The 23,210-nt window shown below is 41.5% G+C and overlaps 1 protein-coding gene across 4 annotated transcripts in view; it reads left to right on the top strand.

Moving 5' to 3' along the window:
* Positions 1-23,210, top strand: part of BICD2 (BICD cargo adaptor 2) — an 87,324-nt gene that overhangs the window by 51,841 nt on the left and 12,273 nt on the right. For all 4 annotated transcript variants that reach the window (XM_080996768.1, XM_080996770.1, XM_080996769.1 and 1 more), the window contains exons 2-3: positions 814-1,026; positions 23,035-23,187. In XM_080996768.1, coding sequence (XP_080852894.1) covers positions 814-1,026; positions 23,035-23,187 — 366 coding nt within the window. The remainder of the gene's footprint in view (positions 1-813; positions 1,027-23,034; positions 23,188-23,210) is intronic.

Below are 23,210 nucleotides of genomic sequence, written 5' to 3'. Positions count from 1 at the left end.
GTGCTGGGCTGCCTGAAATAGAGGGAAATGATGGACGAGAGAGCCCGAGGAAATTACCTCAGAAAGCAGCATTGTGGCTTGTTCTGAAATGACACCAACTCCTATATTTTAATGTTATTGAAGGAAATAGGGCTGTTCAGACCAGGATATATATGCATGTAGATTCTGCATATATCCTTATGCAGAAATCTCCACTCAATTTATGGTTTTGGTACATGACCCTTAGAGCATTTCTGTGCCACATCCTCAGATCTGTAAAATGGAAATTATAGTGATCCAACTGACAGGGATGTTGTGATGATTTCACAAGTGTTCACACTTGATTGTTTTAAACAATTACGTACTTGACTTACAAGGTTGCCATTTTGAAAAATGGGAGTTCTCTTTAGCACAAATACAAATCCTCACCTCACAACAAAGAGATAATCATGTTAGAAAAGGAAAAGAGCACAATGTTATATCCAACCAGGTTGTCCCATTACTGCAAGGATTCCTACCTGTGCAAGAAGACCTCTTCTTTTCTCTCTGCATGCTTCCCCAATCTGTTTTGGGGTTCACCAACCATCTGGAGAAGAGTTGGGGCATGCAGGGGTGCATGAGGAGGGGAGTGGAAAGGAAAAGGGACGGCTTCACTGGTTACAACTCAAATACCCCATAATGTGTGAAATACAGCAAGTATTTTTGTTTCTGCCCATTAACAGATTTGGGGAGACTGATGTACTCTTTAGCTTCTTAACCAGGGTATACTCAATGCACAATAAACATTCATGTTGCTAAAATTATTCATTAAAGATCTTTCTGATTTCCCCCCAGGCTTTTGGTCAGGCTCACACTAACCACAAGAAAGTAGCAGCAGATGGAGAGAGCAGGGAAGAAACCTTGATTCAAGAGTCCGCCACAAAGGAAGAGTACTACATGAAGAAAGTCATGGAACTGCAGACAGAGCTAAAGCAGCTGAGGAATGTCCTTGCCAACACCCAGTCTGAAAATGAACGCTTGAATTCTGTTGCTCAGGAACTGAGAGAGGTGAGAGTTATTGGCCAATAATGCCTGAAGTTCAAAAGCTCTGAGGCTGTCTTGTTATATTCCCTTGGAAAGCCATGCCTATTTATGTTTCTGATAGACTCTTCTTAAATTAGGCATACTGGGGACTTTCAAAGGCATTTCTCTATCTTCCATTCAGTTCAGCAGGGCCCACGAAGTTGCTCCTCAAACTATATCTGTCCATATACATAAAAACGTAAGGCTGTTGACACATTGCAGTTTGCAACTGCAGTGTGAGGTACAGCAGGCAAGTGGCCAAGCCAGAAGCACAGTTGGCAGGTGGCCCAAGTGAACTGTTTAAGTTGCTCTGTGAAGTGCCTCCTTTCTTTTTTAAAAGGGGTTGGGGCAAGAGGGGATCTGCAATGGGGTGGGTGTGGTGTGAAAAGAGGGGATTTGGTGAGATGTGACGGAAGGGCAGATAGCAAAGGGGTAGGTCTGGTTGGAGAGCAGAGCAAGTAGGGGCGGCAGCCCCTAGTTAAAATCTAAATGTTAAAACCATGTCACATTAAAACAAATTGTTTTAAGGTTTCCTAAAACCTGCATACAAGTAGCAGTAAGCTAAAAGTAGTAATTAGATGACCATCTTGCATGCCTGGAGGAGCAACAACAAAACTTAATTTATCTTTAATATGAAAGGATGTTGGATTATTGGGGTTTTTTTGTTCTGTTTTATTTATGAGCTTCATATGTTGTTTTTGAGGTTAGCCTGCTGTGAACCCCTCTAGAGAACATAGTTGGCTAGGCAGTATCCTAGAGGTGGGAGCTGTGACCTACAGCACCTTTGTTCTTTTTTATTATTAACTTATATATTAATTTATAATTAATTTATATTGATTTTTCAGTTACTTATTCATATACATATTCCATTATTTTCCATATATATAATATAAGTCAAAATACATACAATAATCCCATATCTTCCCCAGTGACTTCCCACCACCTCATTACAGCTTCTTTTATTCTCTCTCTCTCTCATCCACTGTCTTGTTATTCCTGTTTCTTCTTTATTACATCATGTATCTTATCTAACTATTATTTTATTTTTCAAATTTTAATTTAAACATATCAAGGATTTTATCTGAGGACAGCATTTCTTTAGATATTCCTTTACACCTTCCCACTCTTTTTGTTTTTGGTGATTCCTAATTGCCACTTTGTTCTTGTGTCCTCTCTGAACGTTATGCTGTTCGCCATATTGAGGAAGCATTAGCCACATTAAATAGGAATAAGCTCTTTTGATAGGGCTATGGATTACATGTTGTATCAAACTCTAAAGTTTTGTTAAGTAAATGTTTATTTGCAGATATCTGGCTCTGATTCTCTCTGTGTGTGTATATAGATATAGATTGCTAAAACTATGACTACAAATAGATTTTACTTCTTTAACATGTTTTACAAACATAAATTATGTTTGGTCGATTTTTCATTTCTCTTATGCCCCTCCCCGTCTTATTTTCTTCTGGTGAAATGAGGCATTAAATGTAGAAATGGGAACATGTTGGTTCCCCCCCTCCACAAAAAGCTGTGTATCATCTGTAAAGTTGACTGCTTCAGTTTCCATCTCTTGGAAACAGTGTGAAACAAAAGTATCAGGTTATTTTAAACTTTGTATATATCTGCTTGAAGTTACAGATTTCATAAGCTTCATCCTCCTCCTGCAACATATTGAGCGGTTTAATCTTGGTTGTTTTAGTTGAGAGAAACCGAGAAGAAGCACCTTAGCAGGGAATGCAAGTTTTATTTGAAGCTTTTTCTTTGTATGAGATTGTGCGGCAAAAAGTGCTGAAAACAAGTGGGGCTGATCTTTAGGGAGCTGTTGACACTGCGTGAAGCTGTCTTCATCAGCACTGCATATGAGGACAGGCTGCAGATGAGATATCTGTGTAATGCAGAACAGAAGTCTCTCCATGGCAGGAATGAGTAAGATCCGATAGAGTAGTTTCTGATTCACTGGCTGGAATACCCCAGAAGTGTGGAGGGGGGAAATGAAGGAAGATTGGGGAAGGGAGCTCTGCTCTCGGTGGTATGCTTTGCATACAGAAAAGTCCTAGGTTCAGTCCCTGGCATTCTGAGGTAGGGTTGGAGATGACTCTTGCTACCAGTCAGTATAGATGTGTTGCCCCAGTCTTGGACACATATGTATGCAAATATATAGTGCCCCCCCACCCATTTTTTAAAACAAAAAATAATAATGTATAAGTCTAGGCTGTGCCTCATTTCTTTGATAACGCTATGGCGAAAACCTCCCATTCCTTCAGAAGATAATGTTCAAGCAAATGTGATACACCTAGAATACGATTGGAGGCAGACAGAATGGCTCAGTAATAATAGTAGTAGTAATTATAATAATAATAATAATTTATTATTTATACCCCGCCCATCTGGCTGGGTTTCCCCAGCCACTCTGGGCGGCTTCCAAAAGAATATTAAAATACTGTGATACATCAAATATTAAAAGCTTCCCTAAACAGGGCTGCCTTCAGATGTCTTCTAAAAGTCTGGTAGTTGTTGTTCTCTTTGACATCTGGTGGGAGGGCGTTCCACAGGGAGGGCGCCACTACCGAGAAGGCCCTCTGCCTGGTTCCCTGTAACTTGGCTTCTCGCAGTGAGGGAACTGCCAGAAGGCCCTCAGTGCTGGACCTCAGTGTCCGGGTAGAACGATGGGGGTGGAGACGCTCCTTTAGGTATACTGGACCGAGGCCGTTTAGGGCTTTAAAGGTCAGCACCAACACTTTGAATTGTGCTTGGAAACGTACTGGGAGCTAATGTAGGTCTTTCAAGACCGGTGTTATATGGTCTCGGCGGCCGCTCCCAGTCACCATCTGGCTGCTGCGTTCTGGATTAGTTGTAGTTTCCGGGTCACCTTCAAAGGTAGCCCCACGTAGAGCACATTGCAGTAGTCCAAGCGGGAGATAACCAGAGCATGCACCACTCTGGCGAGGCAGTCCGCAGGCAGATAGGGTCTCAGCCTGCGTACCAGATGGAGCTGGTACACAGCTGCCCTGGAGACGGATTTAACCTGTGCCTCCATGGACAGTTGTGAGTCCAAAATGACTCCCAGTCTGTGCACCTGGTCCTTCAGGGGACAGTTACCCCATTCAGGACCAGGGAATCCTCCACACCTGCCTGCCTCCTGTCCCCCAGAAACAGTACTTCTGTCTTGTCAGGATTCAATCTCAATCTGTTAGCCACAGCTCTCACCTTTGTCCCTAGCCCGCCGGAGATCATCAACCAGTGCGACCAAGGCAGTTTCAGTCCCGTGATGAGGCCTGAATCCCGACTGGAAGGGATCCAAATCGTCCGCTTCTTCCAGGCGTGCCTGGAGTTGTTCAGCAACCACTCGCTCAATCACCTTGCCCAAGAATGGAAGATTTGAGACTGGGCGATAGTTGGCCATCGTGGCCGCATCTAAAGATGGTTTTTTAAGAAGCGGTTTAATAACCGCCTCTTTCAGCGGGTCTGGGAAGGCTCCCTCACGGAGGGAAGCATTCACCACCCCACGAAGCCCATCGCCCAGCCCTTCCCGGCTAGCTTTTATAAGCCAGGATGGGCAGGGATCAAGGAGACAGGTGGTTGGTTTCACTCGTCCAAGCAGCCTGTCCACATCCTTGGAGGTAACAGATTGGAATTGATCCCACGCAATTTGACTAGACAGGACTCTAGCACTCTCCCACCCCGGCCCTGCTCCCATGGTGGCGTCTACCTCTTCCCGAGTCTGAGCGACTTTATCTGCAAAAAACTTTGCAAAATCTTTTTTTTTTAAAAAATAATATTTATTGATTTTCCAACCATTTAAACACATTAAAACAGAAAAAACAAAAAAGAAAAAGAAAAAACAAAACAAAACAAAACATAAGATTAACAAAACAAGACGCAAACCATTTAAAACACAGAACAATTTCAATATCTTAACTTTCATTCCCTTATTTCCACGACCTCCTCACACCTCCTCACATCTTCTTCGCCGTCGCTACCGCCACTTGGTAGGCTCGACATTGAGCTCTAACCTGTGTCCGGTCAGCTTCAGAATGGGTCATCCGCCACCGGCGCTCTAGCCGTCTCAACGATTGTTTCATTGCCCTCAGATCTGTGGAAAACCACGGGGCTGTTATTATTTATTTTTTTGTACCCCACTCATCTGACTTGGTTGCCCCAGCCACTCTGGGCTTCTTTCATTTTGCCTTAATTGTTCCCTGCTGCCTCATGATTCTGTACTGCAATAGTATTTGCTTTTGCCTTTTTGTCAAATTCTAACAGGAAAAGCCACTTTTCCTGCTTTGTGGAGCCTTTTTGTGAAAAAGTTAAAGAGTTTAGTAAGCAGATGGTGGGGAAATCAACCTGTTTGCTGTAGCACTGAAGTGCAGTCTTTCAGGAAGAAGCTTGATGGTCCATTTTGCAGAGTAAGGAGACTAAGGCCCTGATCCTTAACCGCTGGAGGGGCTTAGGGTTTAGCAGCATCGTAATTCATGGTAGAAGGCATGGTAGCATAAGCATAACTGCTGGAAGTGTGCCTGCTTGCAGAAGTTGGCATGGAATCTCAAAATGAGGTGGAGCAGGGCTGTCTATAGATTTGCCTGATTCCAAGCTGATCCAGTTGCCAGACAGGGGCCTGGGCCTCTGCTATGCCAGCCTGGTACTGATTTAGCAGAAAATACCCAGAAATCTGCTCCCCATCACATCCAGCACCTCCCTTGACCAATGCAGGTGTCAAGGCTTAGGATTCGATGGTGGAGCCAGTGTTTGCCTATTATGGTCCTCTGGCCATGGTTCCCCAGCCAGAGCTAGGACTGCTCTGTTCGGTTTCAGAGCAATACAAGTCTGGGCAAGAGGAACCCGAGTTAAAAGGAACCACTAAACCAACATCAATCAGAGAGCAGCATTTGATCATTGCTTCCCTTCCTTTAACATGTCAGAACGCTTTTCTATGACTGACAGTTGCTAAGCTGGTAACTTAGCCATAAGAATAGCTCTTCTGGATCAGACCAAAGATCTGTCTATTTAGTTCAGTTTCACGTTGCCTACAGCAGCTAATCAGATTCCTTTGGAGCAGAGGAAAAAAGAGCCTTCTCCCAGTATCCAGAGGCAGAACTCACAACTGTGCACATCACAACTCAGCCACTGTAAACCTTAGACCTTGGGCATGGTTGCTTCAGTGCTTTTTTGTCACAGTTGCAGGGCCCTAAATACTAGGGCACAGTCATTCCTGGTTGAGTTGCACATGTTCTGTGACATGGCATGTGCTAAAGTGTTTGTGTGTGTGTGTGTGTGTGTGTGTGTGAATGCATTTTTAAGACAGCTACCTGTTTTGTGTATGCATCTTCAAACCATTGTAAAGATTGAAACAGATTCTTACTCCTGCGCACAGAAACAATCTGCCTATTTCTTAAGGCATTATGATCTTTTGAGACATACTATCTAAAAGAAATCACTGAAGTTTTCTTGGAAAACTGTTTAGCCAGTTTTCTAGTTTGTTCTTGTTAAGGCTTGTTGATACAACATGAGTGTGGTGTTGCCATGAGCTAGCTCAGCCTCAGCCTCCTGGAGATTCTCTTGAGACTACTATGTACCACTAATTTCCCCATGTCATCTTTTGGGAAAGGTCCATCGTATAGTGACAGACTCATGGTTTGCATTCAAAGACCCCAGTTTCAGCTCCTGAAAGGGTTGGGAAAGGACTCCTGTCTGAAGCCCTCGAGCGCCTCTGCCACTCAGTGTTAAAAATACTGTACTAGATTAAGGAATGATCCGGCTCTTTATAAGGCAGATTCCTATATTCCAATGGGCACATGTAACAAACACAACACAAGATTGTTGATCTCTGAGGTGAGCCATGTGGTTTTGTAGGTGTGTGTGTAGACACCCCCCCCCCCCAATCTGAGCTGTTCCATTTTTTAGAATGGAGTGAAAAACCAAATACTTTATACAAGTCAAATAAGCTCACCAGCCTCTCCTAATCTGTGACCAAATCATCTTTAGAAGAAACACAGTTCAAAGACCCAATACCTCAGTTCATTCAGTGGTATTGGGAAGGTACAAGCAATTTCCATTTCTTTTTAAAAACCATAAAAGTGGCAATTTTTCTGAGGCTGCCTTTGAAGAAAGTTGCTTTGGTACTTTCTGTCTGCATTATGGCTCATCTTGGCTAGGCTGAGCAGCATAAATAAACCACATGTTAATCTTCAAAATGGAGTTTTCTGATTATAATGATTTCAGTACAGCCCTCCCCCCCCACACACTTTTCAATCATGGTTTACATTAGCAATCAGGCTTTTATTCAATAAAACTGTCCCGGAGCTATAAATTCACCTAAAGCTATAAAAATCCATTTGGTTATTTACAGAGAGCAGACCAGCCCTTTCCCTTCTCCCAGATAAAGAACTTTAGGGGTGAGTGAAAGAAGGTAGGCAGAATGAATGAATAGTGCGTGTACTGGGGAATTAATCCAAAGCTGAGTGTTCTCCTTCCTAGTCTTTAATTTTGTGCCACTGTAGCATGAACGAGCTTTCTAGACTGTCTTCCTTCTTCAAGCTGGGATTCCTATGATTCTTGTTTGACTGCAGCAGCCAGTTTGAACACATTAGAAGACTTCAGATGTTGGTCATCTGCCATTAGTCTGTTCCCATGACATGTGAAGACTAGCAGGAAGAGTTGTGCTGGTTGTGGTTTCCTTTGGTTAAGGTTTCCTTTGTATTTTAAATGCTCAGGATTGGCCGTTTTGAACCCTGCATTGCTTTGCAGGACAAACAAACAAGCTCTTTCAAGCCGTTTCTCTGCTCCCGCTCCCCAAGTCCACTTGCTTCCTGTTGTCATGCAGCAATTTTAACCCAGAGTTTATGGCACAAATTATCCTCCACAGTCCTGCAGCCAGTGGTCATGTCGTCCACCTGTCTCTCCCCCCCCCCCCATGTATGGGGAAGCATCACTGTCCTTTGTGCTTAGCTCTTGCTCCCTTGCTCTTGCTTAGCTCTTGCTCCTCTTGCTCCCTCTCCCTACGTTTGCCCTTCAGATGTTCATGAGCAGTCTTCAGATGTACATGGGGAGAGGATTGTGCTCTCTCATATAAGGTGGAGTTAAATATTTTCCCCTTTAAAAACTGCAAAATTCCCAGCAGGGTTCCCCGCACCCTGAGAGCTTACAGCCTTTAATTTCACCTTTAAAAAATACAAATGGAACACAAGAAATGTATGGCTGGGGGAAAGAGAATGAAGAAATCTTGGGTCCCAGTCTATTCATCCAGATTTGTCTGACTGTATATAGGATTTCTCCCCCACTGGCTCTTTTATCTCCCCCATTCAACCAGTGTTATTTTCAGCAAGTGTTTATTTTTAGGTGCCAGCTCTGTCACCATAGTAGCCAGCTAAGCTTGTTGTTAGGCCCCATCTGCCTACATTGGCTCTGTCTGGTGCTCTTTTCTATATACACAGTAGCCTAATTGTTCCATATCTCCAAGTTCCCATAAGCACCTGCCTTAACATCATTACTGAGGGCAGAGTATTCCTAAAGTCAGGGGCACACTTCTATTCCCCAATGGGATTTATAGCTAAAATGCTGATTAGTCCTTTGTGTGTTGTTATCCTCTCGTCTCTCAGAAACTGTTATACTAGTGGGTTTTTGTGTGTGTGTGTGTGTGTGTGTGTGTTTGTGTGTGTGTGTTTAAGGACAGGACAAAACTTACTTTCCCAGCTAGGGGGTTTCTAAAGCTTGCACTATGAGCCAAGCCTAAGTCATATGTTCTAAGCAGAAGAACTTGCCTTACAAATACCGCATTTTTCCATGTATAAGACTAGGCTTTTTCCTTAAAAAAGAATGTCAAAAATTTGGGGGCGCTTTATACACAGATACATCTCCCTCCATTTTCTTAAATCGGAGTCCCCCAAAATAGGGGGGATCTTATACATGGGGGCATCTTATAGACGGAAAAATATGGTAGTTCTTGTTTTAAAAGAAGCCTCTTTACATGTATTAATGTGGGTATTCTTAAGGAAGAGTCTGCATAGTGGGATAGTTGGTTCATGTATACTGGCCTATTAAATGAGTGATAGGTATGTATGCATTATAAAAAAAGGATATTGTCCCTGCTTTGTTAATGTTACCAGAGTGTTGTCCAAGCTGAAAAACATGACTGAAAGGACATGAACAAATCTGACTCACTCCCCTGATAGTTCAGAATAAAAGCCCAGACTTGTTGTAATTGCAGCACAGCAAGATGAGGTATAAGATGCAAATGAATCATATGTGCAGAGTTGACAGGATTGCTCTCACTCCCTGTTCCAAAGATGCTATTGAAAGAAAACGGACTCTATTGTTTTGTTATTGGTGTTTTTTTTTTAAAAGAGCAAGCAAGAATAGAAGTGAACAAGATAATAAATGCTGTAGCATGGTGCAAGAGGTATTTGGCAGCTAACACAAAAAGAGAGGAAAATAATTCAGGAAGCTGTCGTGAAAGTGCACGTGCAATGTAAGAACAAAGGAGAGGGTAGACTACCAAATGGAAGGGTGTGGGACAGCCCTGAAGCTAAATATGAAAAATTCATTAAGCCCCATGCACAATTTTGGTCACATACAGTTCCGTTAGAATGGGGAGGAACTGACATTTAAGATGCTGTTAGATTTGCAGTAAACCACTCTATGCTTTTCGGGCTCTGTACCCCGAATCAAGGGGTTGACCCTCAAATATACCTAGAATTTTGCAGAAGTCAATGGTTCACAGATCTCTGCAGAATATCTTTTAAATTTAACTTTGACATGCATTATTGGCACCGAGGGCCTACTTAGTGACTGCTCCTAGACTGTGGAACTCACTTCCATGGGAAGGTAGCTTTTAAATGGTATTAAGTATGTTCAGTGCTGTTTTTAATTAGTTACTTATTTAACTGATTGTTTATATTCATTGTGTGCTTTTAGTTGTACTTATTCTGTGAGCTGCCTTGGTTCTTGAACTGGGAGAAAGGTGAGTTATAAATAAAATAAATTCAACATGCATAAGCACAATGAATTTCACAACTCATATCCAACATAAATATTAGAATTTAAACCCCATTGCTTTTCATAATAGGCATTGGTGACTTGTGCTGACAGGATTCATACAAAGCAGAAACTTGCTGGCATCTGTTGGTCTCGATAGACAATGGAGTGCACCTCCGGGGGTGAAGTCAAACTGCTGCGTTAGCAGCACTGAAGTAACCTCCCTGGAGTGCAAGCCCTGGCTGTGTGTATTATGGCCCTGGGCTGCCCAGACAACAAGACCCTCCTCTTGGCCTTTCTGATGTGGTCCAAAGGAAAGCAGAGCAAAACATCTGGCAACCAGCTTGGCTAGAAGGAGGCGTACAAGGCACCATCCAACCATCTTAGGGACTCTACTCCGGATTTGCAGAAACAGGAGCATAGTTATTCGGAGTGTGCACCGAGCACAGTGTTCAGTTCAGTTTGGCTCTTCAAAATACAACCTGCCTCTTTGTCCCAGGATTTGTCCATATCTAGCGAAAACCCCTACTAATTGTGCTGCTTAAATACCTACGTAATATAAAGCTTAGATGAATCACATTTTCAACATAAGCAATTGCAAGCTTTACTCAAGTATGTTAGGGCATGTACAGTTGAAGCACCCATTATTACATAATCAGTGTGAACAGGATCCAGTATCTTGCTCTTCTTTCCTATGTCTGTCACCTTGCCTTCACTCAGCGTCCCTAAATGGGTTCCTTCCAGGTTTTTTTGGACTACAAATTCCATCACCCCCAGCAAGCCTGATCAGTGGTCAAGGATGATGAGAGCTGTAATCCAGCAACATCTGAAGGGTCCCATGTTGGAGAAGTGAACATAGGTGGAAAGGTTACGTAGGTGGAAAGGTTAACCACAGCTGAGCAACCAGGGTTTCAGTTGAACTAGGTTTTGAAATCAGGGTTACCAGGTGATTTTGAAGTGTAGCTAAATTGGAACCCTGCTTTGCCTAAGCAGCTCGTATGTCTTGTTTCATGCGACGAAGGGGTTTATAATAGGTTAAGTACATCCCTTGAAAACTACTTGTCCTGTGAATTGGCTCTTAGTGAACATGAAAAAGAAGTAGGTGGGAATGAGATTATGCAAGGCAGATATATTGCATGTCTGGAATGTGTTTGTGATGTGGCAGGAGATGATAGTACTTCATTAAATGCCCACTAAAATAAATAAAGTCATCTGAAAGGGCACTCAGGCTTTAGCAACAGCAGCCGAGCTAAATGTGGGGTGGGGGTGGTAGCAAAACGAGAAAATTGGTCAGGGAGAAGAAAGACAGGGATCATGTAACACTATTGTGTGTGCGAAGAGGTGCATTCCCAGGAAGCAAAATGGACCTAAATCCACCCTACTGGATGGGTCCGGTAGTGCAGCAGGCAGATAGTTGTGTATGTGACATTCTATGAAGTACAGCTCAACATAGTACAGATAGCCTCAACATCTCTGTTAAATTTCCACCTGCATATCTGGTGGGGAATGTTTCTTGGGTGCTCGGGATTTCTTAGGTCACAAAGGGAAGGCCTTCTCTCCCTGCTGCCAAAATTGCTCAGTGATTTAGCTCTCTTGTTGCCTTGACTTGACACTTTGTCACTGGGGCTAAGAAGCTTCATCAGCTAGAGCTCCCCACCCTCCTTGTTTGTGGAGTGGGGCTCTCTCACTAGGTGATTAGATTTTCTAAATTATAATCCTGTAATGCAGTTATTCCATGAAATTGCCTTTGGATTTAAATCCTTTGTGGTTGTTTTACACATTATGGTATCATGTTACACTCTGTTATTACCCTCTTAATAAACAGGCATTCATATTTTATTTGAGAAATTTATTCGCCCGTCCCTCAAATGGCAGACAGGCTTGGGGACCAACTACAGGTAACAACTGATTAAACACACATTCAAATGATGTGCAATTGCACACACATGCATGATGCTGGACCCGGAAATAACTTGAAAACGTTACTAAGCACACCACTAAAAGGACAGAACGGGGGGGGGGGGCATAACCGGGCAGGGCACTCTTATATGCGTTCTGCCAACCTGCGGGGAAGGGGCCAGGAATGAAACCCCAATGGTTGCCAATGGTATTTAGTGTAGTGGGAGATACTAGTTGCTTTATTATTGCTATTGTTTTGTTATTGGTATTGTTATAATTTTGCCAATAAATATTTGTTTAAAAAATGCATTCTTTGGCTGTGCCTCTTTGACAAAACTGATGGCATGCCATACCTTCCCTCCTTCCTTAAGAAAAGGTTTAGTGCACAATCTTCAAAGCATTTAGATCATAGATATATTGCACAGCAAAGTTATAGGTGCATTTCAACTAAATTTGCCTGGCAGCACTGGTACAGTGTTCAAATTTTGTCTAGAAGGCAGCCCCCTCCCCTCCCTCGCTGCCCTCTACTGCCAATGTATGCTTATCAAAGATATTCATAAAACACAGATTAGATAGAAGCTTTGTGTCCCCAAGGAACTCACCATAACAAATTGGGTCTGCGGGACTTGTCGCCCTTACCCTTCATAGTGACCAAATTAGGAAGATCAGCATATGGTCTCTTCTTTGCTTTCCCCCCTCAAATGCTTTGACTTTAAGGCACCACGAAGAACTGCAGGATAAATAGGCAGAGCCCCTGCATTTTCTTTTGTTCGTTGCAGGAAAATTCAGATGTAGAGAATGGTGGGACTCCAGCCCCACTGCTGGGTGCTCCCTCAGCATACTGTGGGCTGTAGCAGATGGCAGCTGTTGGGTTTCTCACCTTTTATCTTTATCAAAGCTGATTTTAAACTGACAGTTTTTCTTTCTTTTGCTCCCCCTCTACAATAATTATAAGAATTTTCTATTTCACTCAATGAGAATCTATCATTTATCACTTGTAGCCCTTTTGAGAGCCCATAATGGGAAAAAAGCATTCCAAAGATGATGAATTGTCATGGAAATGTGCTTGGTTTGGTTTGCATATTATTTAAGGAGGCATCTGTTCCTGATTTGCTTTATTGATGTTGTGCATTGATATACTTGAAAGAAAGATATTATAAAGCAGAACGTATCTTTTAAAGGTGACAGTGTAGAAAGTCTTGGCATCTAACAGAAATCTGGAGATACAGCCTGATTTTGAAGTGTACAACGTTTTCAGGAAATTTTGGTTTTATCAGGGCAGACACAATTTAATGTTTTGATTTTATATACTAAATGAATAAATTGATTCCCCAAGTGTATTGAAGTTCTTTATCCTGACTGTACTCTATTATTTGAGAACTCGTACTATGCATGACTGAAGATCACTTAACTTTTAATTAAACCATTATGTCATTATTAATTAAACCATTTTAATTAAACAATTAAACCATTAATTAAAGCCACATCCTGATTTGGGGGGGGGGGCTCTGTGTGTTTTTAGCTGTAGCATACCTTGACTTTTATTTTGACCTTTTTTAAAAAAAAAAGATATTTATTAAAAGTTTAAGAATTACAGAAGAAAAGAAGAAATAACAATAAAGTGACAAAAAAACAATAACAAAACACATAAAACATATAAAAACCATACAATAGTATAACAAAACAAAACAGAGAAAAAGGAAACTAAAAAACACATCCAATATTCCATATCTTTACCTTTCCTTAACTTATTTCATCGACCTCCTCACACCTCCCTTTTTTTGTATTCTAGTTCAATTCACTATTTCAGCAAGTTCTTCCCATCTTTCTCAATTTTGATTCTATAGTTTTAACGAATTAACCTTAATTTTTTTCAATTTAACCCAATGTCAATCAACTTTTACTTAATTCTTTGTTGCATTTCTACTAAAATCATGTTAATTCATTCCCGCATCCTTCTAACACTCATTAATTTTACAATGTTTCTGTAAGTATACTTTAAATTTTTTCCAATCTTCTTCCACCGACTCTTCTCCCTGGTCTCGACTTCTGCCAGTCATTTCCGCCAGTTCCATATAGTCCATCAACTTCATCTGCCATTCTTCCCTGGTAGGTAGATCTTGTGTCTTCCAGCATTTCGCAATGAGTGTTCTTGCTGCTGTTGTAGCGTACATAAAGAAAGTTCTATCTTTCTTTGGCACCAATTGGCCGACCATGCCCAGGAGAAAGGCCTCTGGTTTCTTCAGAAAGGTATATTTATATACATTTTTCATTTCGTTATAGATCATCTCCCAGAATGCCTTAATCTTTGGGCATGTCCACCAAAGGTGAAAGAATGTACCTTCAGTTTCATTACATTTCCAACATTTATTATCGGGCAAATGATAGATTTTTGCAAGCTTGACTGGTGTTATGTACCACCTGTAAATCATTTTCATTAAATTCTATTTTAAGGCATTGCATGCCGTAAACTTCATACCAGTGGTCCATAACTGTTCCCAGTCAGCCATCATAATATTATGTCCAACATCTTGTGCCCATTTAATCATAGCAGATTTCACCATTTCATCTTGAGTATTCCATTTCAACAGCAAGATATACATTCTTGACAAATTCTTAACTTTAGGGTCTAACAATTCTCTTTCCAACTTTGATTTTTCCATCTTTTATTTTGACCTTTAGTCTGCTAAAGAATAAGCTGTATACCCACCCCAAAAGAGCCACAATTAGGCTGTTTCAAAATAGTGTTTGTTAGTGTGGGGGTGAGGAACAGATTTCAGGGTACAGAATATCTGAAGCAAATGAGAAACAGCAAACATCTGAGTGTAGGTGCTCCAATATGTTTAATAGTACTTGACACACAACAATACTTCACATAATGATGTTAATAACATTTCTAGTAGTTTTACTTATTGAATTAATTTTAAAGTCCTGAATTCCAGATCCTGAAAAGGTTCGCTGTAGAAGAAGCTTGTCAAAATGTAAAGCAAACTGCTTCCCACCTCAGCAAGGTTGTCCTTATTAATTTTGTCCCGGTCTCATATTGAATTATCCCTGCAGATTCATGAAGTAGATGAACCTAAATCTAGAATTTACTAGACCAGGGATGGGGAACTTTCACCTTCCAGGTGCTGTTGTACTACAGCTCCCATAATCCCTGACCTTTGCCCTTGTTGGCTAGGGTCAAAGGGAGCAGGAGTACAACATCATCTGGAAGGCCACATTCCCCTGCCCAAACACACAAGTTCCTCTTGTTTTTGAAGGTGGCACCCTAGGCTAGTAATACATTTCTAAAGATTTTTCTCCTTTAAAGTCATGGCTCAGTTAATCTCAACACTAAGTACATCACAGTTTTAGTAGTTTTATTTACACATTCTCCTAACTTTACCCTTTCCATCCTCCTTTTTTGTTCTCTAAAGCACTTCATGATTTACTACCATGACTGGGGTACAACAGAATATTCTACTATTATTTTATAAAACTCTGCTTTCCAAAATGCAACTGTGCATAAAAAATAAATCAATTAAAAAAACCAGACACTCAGCAGTTTTACAAAGGTTTTGCCTCAAACAACTTCATAAATGTAGCAGATATTTAAATATTTATTCGCACAGCTGAGTTTATGAATCCCAAACATCCTTTTCCTGCCCTGCTTTTCACAAAAAGATTCTGTAAGATGGGCATGCTTAAAGAAATAGGATTTTATTCTACTTTTTCAACAAGGAGATATTGGTGACTTTTCTCTCTCTTCAGAATTCAGGATCTTGCTAGAAACTTAGCCTGTCTATGCATGAGCACCATGGCTCAAGGTGTGTTCTTTATTTGTACACAAGTTAACTGGAACTGTTAAATCACAGTGTTTTAGAGGCCTTTCTTCAGATATTGCATTGCAGTGCATGTGACGACCTTTCCCACTTCCTTCAGTTAAAAAAGAAGGGGAGTGTGTGAGGCCCAGTCATGCCCACACTTCAGACTGAGAATAATGTCACAGATAGGCATGACAAGTGCGCACAATGCACTGCGTGGGGAGTTCCAAAGTACCGGTTGCTACTAGCACACTAAAAGTTCTGACAGCTTGCAAATGCTGGCAAGAGTTGCAGTCCTAACTACCTGGAGGGCACCAGATGGAGAAGGCTGGACTAGAATAACTAACTGCATCTCCTCTTCTTCAGTGCCGTAACTACATTCAGTTTTCTATTGACTCTCCTTTGTTTTTGTTTTTCCAAATGACCCAGAAGTAGTCTCACAAACATGATAGACCCTGCCAGTTTTAATTCATATTAGTGGTGTTGACATCGTTTAGATTGCTCACCACAGTTGCAGCCACAGCTGAGACTCCTAAATTTGGAGGCATTCCTCCCCCCTTCATTCTGGATATGGGATCCAAGGATCAGGCATAAGCTTGACTAATCCTCGCCACAAATGATCAATGCATCCATCACTCGAATCTGAATATATTCCTATGCAGACAGTTAACCTAAATATCTGAATATATTCCTATGCAGACAGTAAACCTAAAATTAAAAGTATATTTGGAAAGCTGGCATATTACTACCGTTATTTGTCCTGCCATTTCTGCGTAGCATTATTTTCCTGGGAGGGTGGGGAGGGAAGGAAGGAAAAGACACTAGAAAATATCCTTGCTTCCATTAAATAAAAATGTAACATTTGTTATGAAGAAACCTGTTCAATTTCCCCACAAATGATGCCTTTCAGCTGCTGTACAATTTGGAGAAACAAATGGGGAGAGATGGTAATTTGGACAGACATTAAACAGTCTCAGGGTATATTTTTCCAAGGGATTTCCTTTCTCTCCCAATTAATCAGCATAGGCTTCCCACAAAGACCTGCCTCTGAAGGAATAAAAGATTCTGGGATGTTGTCTTACGAAAATAGTACGAATAAATGTCAAGGAAAGCCTCGCCTCCTCCTACCCCTGGGTTACAGTTCTGGACTCAGTTATTATCATTTTATGACTACTTTAGGCTACACATATGATGCCCACCCCCAACTGCTCATTGTAAAAAAGATGGGCCACTAAATTGGCAAGGTTTATCTGAAACCACAGTCAATGGATGACCAATAGATGCCATCCCTCAGCAATATTTTTGTGGGTGTTATTCCTGCAAGGCCTTTGCTGATGAAAGATTTCTTTCTTGCTTAGTTTAAAAAGAAAACAGCCAAACGAAATACCTATTTTGCAGATATGTCAAAAATGAAAAGGTTCTGTTAGCCCTGCTGCTTTAACCGAATTCAAAAATCACATTAGTGTGAGAACTGGGTGATTATATCATCCAGTTCTGTGGAACAATATCCATTTCTCTTATCTACAAAACTTCTAGTGAGCTGACACCTGAGCTGGGCAAAATCAAGGGCATGAGAGGGCAGAATTAGTTAACTATTGGAGCACCACACTGCAGTCTCAACCTTCCTCTGCCTTTATGTTCTTACCTTTCTACACCATAGAACAGTTATGTCCCATCTTTGAAATTCCCTTTGTCATGCCTTGTTGTTTGTGGCATTCTTGCTTTTGTTATATTTTTTTGTTTTTCAGGCAATGGTCCACCGCTCTTTGCTTCTTGCAAAAGTGGGGGGACCTGCTGCCCCCCTACGTTACTGGGCTCCCACCAGCTCTAGCCAGCATGGCCAATAGGGATAATGGGAATTGTAGTCCAGGAATCTCTAGAGGACCACAGGCTCACTCCTCCTGCTTTATTGTGTTGCTGCACACATCTGTCACAATATGGGTTAGGCAGGCATGTGACACAGCCCTAGGCAGTCCACCAAGCCCTTTTTCCAGCTCCTTCTCCTGTTCAATCTCGTCTTGCAGTGAAGAGGAGCAGAGAGCTAAAGGAAGATGCTAGATCCAGCCACCGTATCCAACAGTGTTGGCAGGGCCTCCGCTTCCTGCAACCACTGCCAATTAGGTTGGGTGGCAGCTAGAAGTTTGTTTCCTTTCTAAAAGAGAACCAATTTCAACTTGCCGTAACAACATGACATGCTCATTGAGCCATACTGATGTCACTACTGTCTGTATGCTTTGTTTGTCACTAAAGACAGGGTGGCTGCTTGATGGCTTAACATTGACTCAGATCCCAATAGGTGTGCCTCATGGTTGTCCCATGATTGAGGCAGGCAGAAAAACTTGGGAAAGGACTAGAACAGCCAAATATTCTGTCAAAGATTGCTAATTTTTTTTGTAACTTTACATCCCCATATGTTAGGTTGCCCCCACTCTGTGAGATCCTATGTTAGGGAAGAAGCACATCATCCTGGAAGTGTCACAAGCATTTAAGCGCTGAATTGTTGCAAGCAGGATTTGAAATGGAATCCTTGATCTTGCAAGTCACAATCGCCTTCCCTTCCCCAAGGCCTAGCAACTTAATTTTGGGCGCAGGAAGTAGATAGCAGATGATCCCAGACCCAGCTGTAGGGTCTTCCCCTTGGCAGCAATGAAAAACAGAGTGTCAGGATCCTGCTTTGCTTCACTGGCAAGGAAAGAGACTATGCCAGGGCTTGGGGCTGGCCACTGCTTTCACTTAGCTCAAGGTAAGCCAAAGGGTTTTGCAAATGTTCACTTGCAATGATGATAAAGGTTTGACTTCTGGTTGAGCGATACGATGCCCCAAATTCCTAATCATCTCTTAATGTTCATTCATAAATCTAAAATGTATAACTAGCAGTCACATGCACAAATAGCTAGTTGCCAATGTAACACCATGTTAAGATGTGTCTTATCTCAAAGAGACCCTTTCCCTTTATTTCGTTATTGTTTTAGTGCAGTGTTTGGGAGACGTTTTCAAATTTTACCCACTTCCCCTCTTTGGTGCATTAATTCCTGCCAAACACTCTCTGCTGCAAAAGATCTTTTAATACCTTTTCCACTGTTTTGACTTTGAAACGTTATCTGGGTGGCGGTGGTGAACTATTTGTTGGTCTCGGCTCCAAACTACTCCCCCCCACCCCTTGTATGAGATAAAATCGATTTCTGGACTTTTTGCACACAGGACATTAATGAGACATGGCAGCTGGTAGGCTCTGAAAGCCTGAAAGCAAGATTGGTAGCAACATGCAACATTGCCGGTGCTGTAAGATGAACGCTGTGCTCCATCTGACTCCAAAAGGGACAGGCAGATCTGGTCACTCAAGAGTTTGTGACATTCGTTGCCCAAGAAGTGGCCCAAATTCTAAATTTAGAATCTAAATGAAGACCAAACAGCACAGTGAAATAAGTAAAGATTTTTTATTTTATTTTTTTGAATTACTGGTTTGAAATCATTTGGCTTTTCTTATCTTGGGAAATGTCAGTTTGGAATCCATTTATTTGTCTTACCAAAGCAATCTATAATGACTCTGTTTTTGAAAAGTAATGTCCATGAGCAGCTCCCTCTGTTCCGAATAAATTGCCTTGTGCTTTAACTTGCCATCAAGGCTTGAGATTTAGTTGCTAGCTGGGAATTGCAATAAATGTGCAGTTAGCTTTCTATGGGTGGATTTAAGGTATATTTCTTGGAGTGGTAAGTCTTGATTTCATTTATGTCACCAAAACGTTGAGTATAGTGAGAATGCAATTCCTTACCCAGTAACACAACCAGATGTAAATGAATGGAAATTCAGCAGCACAATTACAACAATCCTTGCCTGAAATGTGTGTGTGTGTGTGTGTGTGTGTGTGTGTGTGTTAGTGCACTTCTTCCTACTTAACATGTTATATGCATCTTTTACATAGTGTGTCATGTGTCTTAGGTAAGCAGAAACACTTTGCCAATAATGTACCTTGTACTTGGAAATTTCGACAAGGTCTTGGCTCACTTAATTTGCCCCTTTAAAGTTTCTTGGCATGCAGTAAATTACACAGGGCACCATTTCCAAGATGGCGAAAACATTTATGTTAATTCCCTTCCTCACTCCAGAAATATCTGGATGTTTTAAAATTGTGATCCATCTATGCAAAATAGTCTTTCCTGGAACAATTGCAACAGGAAATTTACAGTTTGATATATTCACGGAGGAAAAAGAGATGTGTAGTTTTATTTTGAGTCTTCCAGAAATGTTATCTAAAATCACGTATATTCTTAGAGGTATGAACCTCTGTTTGGATTGAAAACATTTACTAAGCTTTTAGGCTTAGTTGTAATGGAAAACTTTAAATAAACCAGAGAGCAGAAAAGCAGGAGAGGGAGTGATTAAACAGCTGTAAAAATGTGTAGAAATAAAACGGCAGCTGTGTAGGAAAACACGATATTTTTAATTTCTGATGTTTGCTGAGAAAAGCTCTTATAAGTAATATTACTTAATAAGTAATATCAATGTAGCAACAGGTTCTTCCAATCTCTTCAGTGAACACCTTTGAGACAGCTGAAGGCTGGCACAGTCTCACTGGGTCACTAGTTCTCATACCAGTAACAGGCAGCAGAAATGGGGGCAGGGAACACAAACTGCGGCCTCCTCAGAGACATTCAGCTGCCTCTGGCCTTTCTGATATGCAAGCCAGCTGTTCTTCCTTCTTCCATTACTAGACACACCACATGGAGACTGGTTTCACTATTTCTTAACCCTTTCTCCAAGCCCTCCTGAACAAAAACAATCTCGTTGCTGCAAGTCTTCTTCCCACAGTCCCAAGGGCGTTACCCTACTAGATGACTGATAAGCAGTGGAAGGGATATGTGGAACTTCTCAACCACCCAGCAGCAATGAAATCTACCCCATCTCTTTCGCTGCCACTGCCTCCCAGACTCCACTTCCATGGAAAGTTTTTACTCACATCAGGAATAAAGGAGAGCGCCTTTTCCCGAGATAAGCAAGCACGGAAACAATTATTAAACTAAAACAAGTAAAGTTAATATGATGCGATTTGCTTAGAGAACAACAAATTTTTAATGCGCAATTTAAAAGCAAACAGATAATCAAATTGTAAAACGTAAAGGTAGCTGGGCTTTCTCGTGAGAAAGGTTTCGGTAACGATATCAGGGCAATACCTTTATTAGGCAAACCAAGAGTAGGGATTTAGGTCGTTAGGTGCAAACCTGTAATTTCTTTTGAATGGATATAGATTGTAAAAAAAAAAAGTTTATTATAAGAAACTTGTAAACATATGGATTGTCAAAAGTTTATTACAAAAAAAAAGGACAATAAAAAAAGAAGTGCTAGTATTTTGGGACAGGGATCCACTAGAGCTGAGTGCCGTTCTTTGATTTTACTTCAGATTTGCTGGTCTGTGGCCATTCTGGCTTTGAGTGATGTGTGCACTGTGGTTTTGCACAGCCTTCTACATTCTTGCTGGCTGCTCTGCTCAACGTTCCCCATTGAGCACTGTTGTCTCCCAGGACTCCTCATACCCAGCTGGATGGTGTGAACACTTTTTCCTGGCCGCCGCCGCCTCCTCCTCCTCCTCCTCTTTTTAACTGCAAAGTGATGCCAGGCAATGTACAAAGCATCTACAGCTGTGCTAGAGCTACATCATAGCCCTTGGTCAGCAGTGGGGAATGTCTGGCCTGCAGCCTTATTTCAGCCCTTCCAGCCCTTTGCTTTTGGCCAGTGAGGCTGCTTTTAGCTAACCATGGTCACCTGTGTAGCCTTCACTTTTGGACCAGCCCACTGGGTAGGAATGCGTCTCTTGGACTAAAGAGGTTGCCCCATAGAGGTTAAAGTGTGGAATTCTCATTTTCAGTCTTTCTCTACCTTAAATTTTAGATCTCTTCCAGGTACGCCTTGAATGAGGCTCTGTATGTTGTTACATAGCTCCGAAACATGGGTTGTGCTCTTTTCGTTGACTGTATCTGTTGTAGGCGCAGTGAAGAAATTTGTTTGTTTTGCATTTGAAAGCGCTCTGACCTGATTTGCCAGTCGTGGACTTAAATGTCGATCAGAATGCAGCCATCAGTCATATCTCATACTTCTCTGAAATTTACAGTGTAGTTTCAAAACCTGCAAACAAAAATGCACATACCCAGGGAAGATGCATGGAAATGCCATTTAAAAATGTGTATTTTAGGGGTAGCATGCATAAGATGTATTAAAACCGAGTACTGTTTAAATGTGATTTTTTTAAAATCCGCGGAGCGAGGAGGGAACAGGCCTGTGATCGAGCACATTGATAACAGAACAGAAACAAACTGATCCACCCTTAATATATGACTATGTGGTCAGCCCCCAGCTGTGCAGATTGTGCTGCTTTATTTTCTTCTCCTGTGGGACCAGTATGACTGACTTGCATGGTTTAATCCCAGCCTGAGTGACAGCTATTGTTAGCTTTATTGGATTTGTTGCTCACGTTATTCGGCTTCTGTCCTAAACAACAAAGGGCTTTAGGTCAGATTACGCTATTACCACAAACATGATTTCTTTGTAACCCTTCCTTTCTTACAAGTATCATTTTAACAATTGTGCTATGTTACTTACCAAGGCTGTCAAAACACACACACGTACAGAATATGATGCAGGGGGCAGACGGGGAATGGAGGTAATATTTTAGGACTGCAATCTTGGTATGTTGCAACTCACCAGTTGAAGACTTGTGGTCCACAGCTTTCATTTTTGCCTCTTCTCCCCACCCCCCACCCTCCTAAATTGGTGAGAACATTTAACAAACAATTTACATAAGTCATGGATTCATAGGAGTGTCACAGGTCCATTGGCTTTCTTCTCTGTACTTAAATTGTATCTGACAGATGCTCCTTTACTCCACATTTTAAACCTCAAGAGAAAGCGACTCCACATTTTCTCTGGTCAATTTTGTTCTCTTTAATAAATAAAGAACAAGCCATGCTTGCTTTTAAAAGCACTAGTTAGCATCCATCCTGATTCTACGAGGTCCTGTTGTCTCCTCTTTATAGCAGCCTTTTAGAATGTTTAATGGCCACTTTAAAGAAATTGCTAAATGCGGACATACAGTTTTTAAATTAGCACTTGAAGCATATGGCCTGTTGAAAAGATGCTCCTTTTTTTAAAAAAAAAAATCAATTTCTACCCCTTAGGGGCTTATACCCTTTATGGTGCTTCCTTTTCTGGGCAGGGGAATGAGGAAGACGCATGGTTATTTTGTGAAACATCTGATGATTGATTACAGTCTTTGAGACTGTAAGTTTTTGTGGCAGAAGCAAAATGTAGTCAATTATTATTATTCAGATAAATCAGAATGTGGAACTCCAGAGGGGCCGCTTGCGAGACGACATAAAGGAGTACAAATTCCGAGAAGCCCGTTTGCTGCAAGATTACACTGAGCTCGAGGAGGAGAACATCTGCCTTCAGAAGCAAGTTTCAGTCCTGAAGCAGAACCAGGTGGGTATTGAAATTGCCATATC

The sequence above is a fragment of the Podarcis pityusensis genome, assembly GCF_964106645.2.
Source record: "Podarcis pityusensis genome assembly, chromosome: 2".
In the NCBI taxonomy this organism is placed as follows: Eukaryota; Metazoa; Chordata; class Lepidosauria; order Squamata; family Lacertidae; genus Podarcis; species Podarcis pityusensis.
Note: the sequence above shows the minus strand (reverse complement) of the source record. Positions and strands in the feature narration are given on the sequence as shown.